The sequence below is a fragment of the Eptatretus burgeri genome, chromosome 10 (genome assembly GCF_056783735.1).
Source record: "Eptatretus burgeri isolate ZD-2024b chromosome 10, Ebu_testis_v1, whole genome shotgun sequence".
Classification (NCBI taxonomy): domain Eukaryota; kingdom Metazoa; phylum Chordata; class Myxini; order Myxiniformes; family Myxinidae; genus Eptatretus; species Eptatretus burgeri.
The window spans coordinates 67,043,089-67,052,908 of record NC_140970.1 but is presented as its reverse complement, the minus strand read 5'-3'; the positions used below and the strand labels follow the sequence as shown (position 1 = coordinate 67,052,908).

The window sequence follows — 9,820 nt, the reverse complement described above, 5'->3', positions numbered from 1 at the left end:
GCCGCATGACGGAGGCATATTGATGAAATCTATTTGCAGGTGTACAAAAGGACCCCACGGACGGGGATGAGCGCCTAACTTGCGTGTTTTACCTGTCATCTGTTTATTGTGCTGTTGACATACCTGGCAACTCCTGCAGACCTCTTTGGCTGCTTTCCCAATTCCTGGCACACACCATGATTCTTGCACCTGTCTCACAGTCCCCCTCTTGCACACATGTCCATTCAAATGGGCCATGCGTGCAAGCCACGGCAGGATCTCGACTTGCGCTCTAACTTTCCCATTGTTTATCCATAGTCCATCTCCATCCATTATTCCTCCTTTTGCCTGCCATTTGTCATGGTCAATAATTGGTGCTGCAGCTTGGATGGCAATGGTACCTGGTAAGCTTTATTGGTGTAGCTTAACATGCTCATTTGCTATACGTACCGGCATTACCAAGGGAATGGAGTGTTCCGCAGCCACCTTAGTGGCTTTGTCTGCTCTATTATTTCCTTTATCCACATTTGTTGTTAGTTTCTGGTGTGCTCGGCACTTAATGAGAGCTATCGCTTTAGGTAGCATGATGCTTGCTAGAAGCTCAGAAATTACACTGCCATTCTGAATGGGTGTGCCTGCGGAGGTTAAAAACACTTGCATTCTCCAGATAGCACCTTTGTCATGTACCACGTCAAATGCATAGTTGGAATCAGTGTATATATTGACTGTCTGACCAGCTGACAATTCGAGAGCCCCAATGAGTGTGCATAGCTCCGCCTGCTGTGCGGAGTAGTGCGATGGCAGACTAGCTGCTTCCTTAATTGTCCCATCAGCACAAACTGCATAACCTGCATGATCTGAACCATCCTGACCTCAGTTAGCTGATCCGTCAACAAACAAGGTTGAGTCAGGATTCTCCAACAGCTGGTCCTTCAGGTCCGGTCGCACCATGGATACCACCTGGATCACTTCGGAACAATCGTGAGAATTGCCATCTTCCTCTGTTGGTAATAAAGAAGCTGGATTAAGAATGTTACAACGCTCTATCTGGAGGTTCGGTCGATGGAGCAAGGTCATTTCATACTGCATCAGTCGCGTATTAGTTATGTGTTGTGTCTGTTTCTGTGTCAGAAGAGACGCTACACAGTGGAGAACTCTCAAGATAAGAGGATGACCCATTACGATTTCCGCCGTGCGTTTAACAGCAGAACTTGCCACGGCCACGGCTTGTAAGCAGAGTGGCAGGCCGCGTTCAACTGGGTCTAACCTTTGGCTGAAGTATGCTATTGGGCATTGGCGGTCACCGTGCTGCTGCATCAGCACAGTTTGTGCAAACCCTTTTATTACATGAGAATAAAGGAAAAACGGCTTTTCGTAATATGGAAGGCCCAGAGCCGGGGCTGTCGAGAGTGCTACTTTCACTTTATTAAAACACTCCTCCATTCCTTCAGGCCACTCGATAACATTGGGCTGATTCTTACCTACCACAACATATAGCTCCTTTATCAGAATTGCATAATCGACAATCCACTGCCTGCAGTAGGTTGCCATGCCTAGGAACCGCATATCCTTTTTTGTACGAGGTGGGGTACTTCCGCAATTGAAGTTACCCTTCCCTTGTCCAACTCTCTTTTCCCGTGCGAAATGTGGTGCCCCAAATACTTAACCTTCTCCTACACCAGTTGCAGTTTGTCTCTGTTTACTTTATGGCCTTTCTTCGCCAACGCCTGAAGCAGCTGCAGCGTATCTTTTTCACACGCTTCCCTATTTGGGGAACAAATTAGCAAATCATCCACATATTGTAGCAGCACTGAATTTCCTCTAAATACCACATTATCTCGGTCCTCATGCAGCGCACGCGAAAACAATGAAGGGCTATCAGCAAAGCCCTGGGCAGGACCTTCCATGTATATTGGCAGCCATTAAACGTAAAAGTGAATAAAAATTGTGATTTCTTTGCAAAAGGGACTGAGAAAAACGCGAAACACAAATCAATTACCGTGAAATGAGTGGAGTTTGCAGGGATAGATGTTATCAGCACCTCTGCACTAGGTACGACTGGGTGAACACTTTGAATCACCTCATTTACCTCTCGCAGGTCTTGAACAAATCTCCACTTATCCTTCTGTGGCTTTTTAACCGGCAATATTGGTGTGTTACACAGACTTGAAGTTTACACAATTATCCCTTGTTCTTTCAGTGATTTACTTACCGGTGCTATTCTGGCTTCTGCCTCTTTTCGGAGAGGATATTGGCGTACATTTGGCCAACGCGCTCCAGGTTTGAGTTTGACCACAAAGGGTGCTGCCGGGTCCACAATTCTTGCGGAACCTCTTCTCGCAGACTTTCTGAATCCTTCGTCTCACTTACAGTTCTCATCAGCATCTCACGTTTTGGAGGCAGATCAATTTCCTCCACCATCCCTTGTAGAACCTGCTTCTTTAAATCACAGATCCATCCTTCATTATTCACCAATTTATGCACTTGCCAATGTAACAGAGTTGTGGAGCAAGCCACCGCTGCCCCCCGCAGGTGATAAATCATAAAGCCTAAATCCTTTGGGTGATATCCCATCGCTGTGGTTATTGTTTCATGCGAAGTTACCTCCAATGGATACTTCGTCAATTGCTTCTGTCCTTCTGTGAGCTTAAGTTCCACTGTAATGCCTTCTTTTCCAATCATTAAGCGGAAAAGTAAGCGGCCATGTGGAACACCAGGATAAGAGTTTATAGCTGTGGGCTTTGAAAAGCCAAGCCAACACAGGTGGTCTGCAAGATAATATGTCATTGCTCCACATCAGTCAAAATAAACATTCAAGTGTCTTGTCGTCATCCCACATCGTTTGCTGTATTATTTTTGTGTGAAAGAAAAGTTGAAGTCCATTAAAAGCTGGGTCTGTCATTACCACAGAGAAAACCAATCTTACCCCTCCCTTCCTCCCCTTCTCAAATGCTTTGTATCACATTGATCAATAACCAATCGACTTTTGTGATGACTATAACACTACAGCAATAGTTGGAGTTCAGAATTCACTTGAATCTGGCTATTAATGAGCTGTCATTGGTGCAGATCCCCTGAGCACCACAAAAGCGATCATCCTCATCATTGTGGGTGTGATCGTTGCTGTTGTGATGATGTGTATTATCATCCTCATCACACACAGGGATTTTGGCCGCAACTCAAAAGTGTGCTCCACCTGCTCACAAACATTATTTCTAAGAAACATCTTCCCACCTTCCTACCTTCCCATGCATGGGCAACCACCAGTTTTGGGTTTTTTTTGGGCACTCCTGAGGGGATTGTAATAATTAAAAGAACGCAGTAAATTCGGAAAACATAATTTAGTCATTCACGGAGGCCTTTGTAATCAGACCTCCAGCTCAGATGGTCTGCGTTTATGGACCCACTGATGCGACAATACCATTAATGCGAGCAAGGAGTGAATTGGTGATTTTTACACCAACTTTGAGGTTAGCGAATACCTGAGCTGGTTGCCCAAGCTGGTGTAAGTTGATTGTGCACTATAAATTAGAATACCACAAAATAAATTCATTTTGTTTTGAAATAGATGAAGCAACTGTGAAAACAAATCATGAACACAAATCTTCAAGCACCTCTGCTGCCATTTCCACACATCTTGGTCATTCCAGATCTACAGTCAAACCCACTGGTACCAGCCCCACCAGTACGGCACCCATGACAACTGGAATTTCATCTCTCATCAGCACCAGTAAGATGGCCATGACAGCTGGAATTTTATCTCTCATCAGCACCAGCCCCACCAGTAAGATGCCCATGACAACTGGAATTTCATCTCTCATCAGCACCAGCCCCACCAGTACGATGCCCATGACAACTGGAATTTCATCTCTCATCAGCACCAGCCCCACCAGTACGATGCCCATGACAACTGGAATTTCATCTCTCATCAGCACCAGCCCCACCAGTACGATGCCCATGACAACTGGAATTTCATCTCTCATCAGCACCAGCCCCTCCAGTACGATGCCCATGAGAACTGGAATTTCATCTCTCATCAGCACCATCAGCACCAGTAAGATGGCCATGACAGCTGGAATTTCATCTCTCATCAGCACCAGCCCCACCAGTATGATGCCCATGACAACTGGAATTTCATCTCTCATCAGCACCAGCCCCACCAGTACGATGCCCATGACAACTGGAATTTCATCTCTCATCAGCACCATCAGCACCAGTAAGATGGCCATGACAGCTGGAATTTCATCTCTCATCAGCACCAGCCCCACCAGTACGATGCCCATGACAACTGGAATTTCATCTCTCATCAGCACCATTAGCACCAGTACGATGCCCATGACAACTGGAATTTCATCTCTCATCAGCCCCAGCCCCACCAGTAAGATGCCCATGACAACTGGAATTTCATCTCTCATCAGCACCAGCCCCACAAGTAAGATACCCATGACAACTGGAATTTCATCTCTCATCAGCAAAGAAGCAGAGCTTTCCACATTTTTGTCTGAGGTTGTTTCTTCCAGAACAAAACGGGACACAGTCAGCATGACGCCAACCGAGACTTCACCAAGTGTTACCAAAGGTGAGTGTACCGAAACCACTGTGTTGAAGCTGTTGAGTTTGCAAAATTGGTAAGCTGGATAATTTGAATGCTGCAATGTTGTTGTTCTTTGTTGTCGTCATCATAGCCCTTCAAACTCATGATTTGTGAGTGCTGTAATGTTTGTCAAGCTTTGAAATCAAGGTTACATCTGTTGTATTGTTCACCATGCACTTCCCTGGTTAGAAATAGCCCTATGACTCTCATCCTTGTATCTTTCTCCCCAGATAAATCTGCAGATGCTTTTATAATCCTACCCATGGGTAGTGTATCATGGATCATTGCTTAACTTCAACCTGTTTCTCTATTTATAAAGATGGCAGGAGGGACACCATTCAAGAGATTCAATGCCAAACAATATGGGATGACACTTTGTCGTGAACACATAGTTCAATTTGAATCAAAATTTTGGTGTAATTGTTATATGTACTCGCAGAGTAACCTCGCTTTGGGCGATCTTGTTCCAAGTGTATGACATGTTCTTCTGATATCCCTTCATTTGGACGGTGTATAGGTAACAAATCTCTGCATTGATCTCTCCCAAAAAATAACCTGGGTTAAGTACAGAAGTAAAAATATGATTCCTGGGTATGTGCATATATTATACATCATGATTATATAGCTCAGATAATTCCAATTTCACTTGCCATGGCCTGACACCAGAGTCCTGAAGCTTGTACTTACTGTCCCCTTCACAAGGCCCACGTCTCTCAGCTCACCCTTTCGAGATTTGATGATCCTTTTAACAGTCGCTTGGGTTGTTTTACACTGAACGGAAACTTGTAAGGGAGGGCATAGCGATTGCAAATATGACACTTCTGAAGATGTCTTACACTTACCAAAATAGAGGACATATGATTGTTTTTTAAAGTTAAAATTGTGGGTGGTGTTACACCAGCTCACCAAGCAATGGGTAAAGAGTGGACATACATATATACATACCAACACTTGCTCCATTATATATGGATACTTGCAGGGGTACCCGTTGTTGCCGGGCAATGTCGGGTCCCTCTTCCCACCCCAACCCCTTCCCCTGCTTCCTCCCACCCCACCCCTGCCTCTTCCCACCCCAACCCCTTCCCCTGCTTCCTCCCACCCCAACCCCTTCCCCTGCCTCCTCCCACCCCAACCCCTTTCCCTGCCTCCTCCCACCCCAACCCCTTCCCCTGCCTCCTCCCACCCCAACCCCTTCCCTGCCTCTTCCCACCGCAACCCTTGAAGCACAAATTTGTTGATATGGCTGAAAGAAGTGATGATATGGATGTTTATCCTCATCGCCATGCAATTGATCTGGGGTGTGTTCAGTTACCAAGTTTCTTGTAGAGCTCTCGTCAAGTCGCTGAAGAACTCAAGCAAGCACTCCATGAGCAACTGTTGATAAGGAACGGCTGGCTTGGCAAGCACTAGCTTGCTGCTCGGTTACTGAACACACCACTGGACATCTCGACACCATACAGTACATACTGTACAAAACACCGACAAAAGGACATGTTTTTTTTAAATTAAAGACTTCAAATTTTAATCATGAATATTTTCGTTGGAATGAAAACGTACCTTGTTCAGTTTTAAAATGTACATAAACTCAGAGGTGATGTTGAGTGTGCGAAAGTGGACGTGTACATTTCATACAACTTTAAAGTGTGTATGTACATAACTTCGTTAAAGTGTACATGTAGATGATAAACACTTTGAATCACCTCGTTTACCTCTCGCAGGTCTTGAACAAATCTCCACTTATCCTTCTGTGACCTTTTAACCAGCAATATTGGTGTGTTACACGGACTTGAAGTTTACACAATTATCCCTTGTTCTTTCAGTGATTTAATTACCGGTGCTATTCCGGCTTCCGCCTCTTTTCGGAGAGGATATTGGCGTACATTTGGCCAACGCGCTCCAGGTTTGAGTTTGACCACTAAGGGTGCTGCCCCGATGATGCGACCCACGTCATTATCATGCCGGGTCCACAATTCTCGCGGAACCTCTTCTCGCAGACTTTCTAAATCCTTCGTCTCATTTACAGTTCTCGTCAGCATCTCACGTTTTGGAGGCAGATCAACCTCCTCCACCATCCCTTGTAGAATCTGTTTCTTTAAATCGCAGACCCACCCTTCGTTATTCACCAATTTATGCACTTGCCAATGTAACAGAGTTGCGGAGCAAGCCACCGCTGCCCCCTGCAGGCGATAAACCATAAAGCCTAAATCCTTTGGGTGATATCCCATCGTTGTGGTTATTGTTTCATGCGAGGCTCCCTCCAATGGATACTTCGTCAATTGCTTCTGTTCTTCTGTGAGCTTAACTTCCACTGTAATGCCTTCTTTTCCAATCATTAAGCGGCAAACGGACAACTTATCACACTTTCCCAAACGCGGAGCTATCCTTTTTGCAAATTCAACATCATTTCCGGTGGCATCATCGTAAATTGTACAATGTGGGGGATCATAATAAGTACGTGTCGTTACCTGTGCATTTTCTAGCCAATTTTGCATGCTTTGGCTCTCGACCAAGATCGCATCGAAGCACATTAAAACATCACTATTCGGCGGTTTCGGCAACCTCCACCAATCAACAACTGGGTGCGGTGCCATTAAAACCATCATTGCTAATTGTGCTTTCTTTGGGGGGGATGTCAACAAATACCCCTTTCTTTGTACATGCTATCGTGCATCCTAACTTACATAGCAAGTCTCGACGTAACAAGTTCACTGGTGTGGTGGTGGTGGTGAGAAGGAATGCATGTTTCTCCTGCAGTGGTCCACATCTTTCCGGAAATTGTGCTGTTGTGCCTGACGTTTCAATCTTACCCCCTAAACCCAATAGTCCGGGAGCCCACTGAGGTTTAATCATAATTTTTGGTGCAAAAGGTTTGGGGTGCGGGATGTGCCCATGGGACCTGTGGGAGTCTGGGAAGGCGATTCTTAAGTGTCGCGCATGGTGCGTTTTGTTGTCAGCACCACCTGGATGAGCAGAAAAATCACTTTTAATCATAATTTCGAGTGCAAGTGCAATTCAAGCATGGATCGATAGATAATTATGTACTGATTATAAATCAGCTAGTTAAGAACAAAATCCATGGTGCATATCCAATTAAGAACACCATTAATTAGCATCAATTAGCACTTTTAATCATAATTTTCAGTGCAAGGTTAAAACAAGTGCCAAAGTGTAGAGCACAATGCTGCTAAACACAATTGAGTGCTTAAGAACGATTCTTTTGGTGCGTTCCGTGCTTAAGAACGGGTCAAAGGTCACCAGGTCGATGTGTGCCTTCCTGTGTGAACGATGCTTCGGGAAATTTCAGCACACGCATAAATGGGTTCTGGTGTTTTCTTGGAAGTCATGCATAAGAATGAACGCGTGTCTGTCAGCACGCTGTGTTCTACGTAGGTACCGAGGCTGCCGTTGCTGTGCTGCCTTTCGATGATGTATAACGTTATTGCTAGCGCAGGCCAGAATGGGATCACACGCCGTGCCGGACGGGTATGCATCATCATGTCCAACAAAAAGGATGGTAAATTTTCTGTATTTCTCGTCAAAAATCATTTTTGTGCGATAGCTGGAGATATCTACTATGGTAGTCCTCATCAAATCTGGACAGGGGGGTCTGGAGGGGGTTGGGGTTGAAATAACCCGGAAGTAGAGCAGGCGCTTTTATGAACAGCATCTGTTTTATCCCCATACAGCCATGTCACGGACCTGATCTCAATCCTTGTCTCTGTGAACTTCTATTGATGAATTATCCATGTTTCATTGATTTTCATGTTAGGATGCCACGGCATCCAGGATACTGGCAATGAGTCTGCCAGAACACCAGATCACCCGGCCGATACGTCACACAAGTCGGCCGTTACGCCCCATCATATGGCCGATACGTCACAAGAGTCGGCCGTTACGCCGACATCCCAAATGAGACGCCATGTGGTAAGCAGATGACACTTTATACACAATCTCAGTTACATATTCTGGATCCTCGATGAAAATCGACTCGTGTGAACTCGTGCATACTTCGTCTATAACTTCCACACAATTCCTTCGACGACCCATTATGATGCGGCCTTCAACTGTTAACGTTCATCCATCTCTCACGCTCCCTTTTGTCACAGTTAATATAATTGTTGAGCTGCGATTTTTTTAGTGAGAAGTCGCGCTTTTTGTTGCCGACACATCAGACACGAATGATGCAAAACGCTGCATCCTGCACATCGATCAGAAAGGCAAGACATCAAGTGAGGGCATACTGTCGTTCAACGCTGATCCATGAGCCATCGTACAGAGAAAATCCATTATCCGTGGAGAAAAGAAGAACTTTTCCACATCTCGGTATTGTAATGTAATCAAATCACTACCAAGTGAACCCACAGAAACTGATGGTTACCACAGTTGATGTTGCAAGAGCTTCACTGCAGTTCCTCAGAGGACTGTGGTGATGCCACTCGCCAATATGGCCCCCAAACCTCTTTTGCGGTCTGCTGTAGAAGTTCCTTTGCCAATGGCGTCTACATCAGGAATATTTCCGAAAGAGTATGTATTGTGCAACAAAGAGCGTAAGAATAGAAAGGGTCAAATTGAGGTAACGGGTGCATGTCTCACCAAACATGCCGAAACTAAAATCAAGGAAGCCGCACAGATCTTAGGAGATGAACAGCTAGTAGTTAAATTCTCCGATGTAGACTTCGTAGCAAAGGAGGTTCATTACCATCATAGCTGTAGGAAGGATTTATTGGCTGCGGCGTCCAAGGCAGCTTTGAAGAGTGAACGTAATGAACATTCTTCAGCGTACTATATGGTGGACCAAATCCAGATCGTTACATGGAGAGAGTTAGACGATGCTCCAATTCAACAAGTCAAGATGCGCTGTTTGTGGTGGGAAGAGGCAACGTGAAGCCAAAAAAGCACGTCGCTCTTGGTATCGCTGTGAAATCAATGACAGGGAGCAAACAGCTCGTTACCATGCTCAATAGATTTGGGCACCGTCTGAACTACTCAGCAGTGGGAGAACTAGAAACAGCTGTGGGATACGCCATCCATGAAAAAGAACAGACATGTCCCGACGGCACAGTCCCAAACCTGCCTCTGGGAGTAGCGTTTGATAACTTTGATGAACTGTCAAACATGTTGTCTGGGGCAGACACCTTACATGACACGATGGGAATATTGTACCAGGTTGAAGGCAGTGCATCATTTAATGCAACACCTGATAATCTGCGGTGTGCAACACAGCCATCTTCACAACCGTCGTCACGA

General features: G+C 45.3%; 2 protein-coding genes across 2 annotated transcripts in view; one reads left to right on the top strand and one right to left on the bottom strand.

The window, feature by feature from the left end:
• Window positions 1-4,629, bottom strand: part of LOC147018758 (uncharacterized) — a 14,480-nt gene extending 9,851 nt beyond the window's left edge. The window contains exon 1 of the mRNA XM_085898807.1: window positions 3,548-4,629. Within this exon, the coding sequence (XP_085754933.1) occupies window positions 3,621-4,523 (903 nt within the window). The 5' untranslated portion in view covers window positions 4,524-4,629 and the 3' untranslated portion in view covers window positions 3,548-3,620. The remainder of the gene's footprint in view (window positions 1-3,547) is intronic.
• The window catches only part of GIGYF2 (GRB10 interacting GYF protein 2), a 412,728-nt gene that overhangs the window by 392,040 nt on the left and 10,868 nt on the right, over window positions 1-9,820 (top strand). The gene's annotated exons all lie outside the window — the stretch shown is intronic.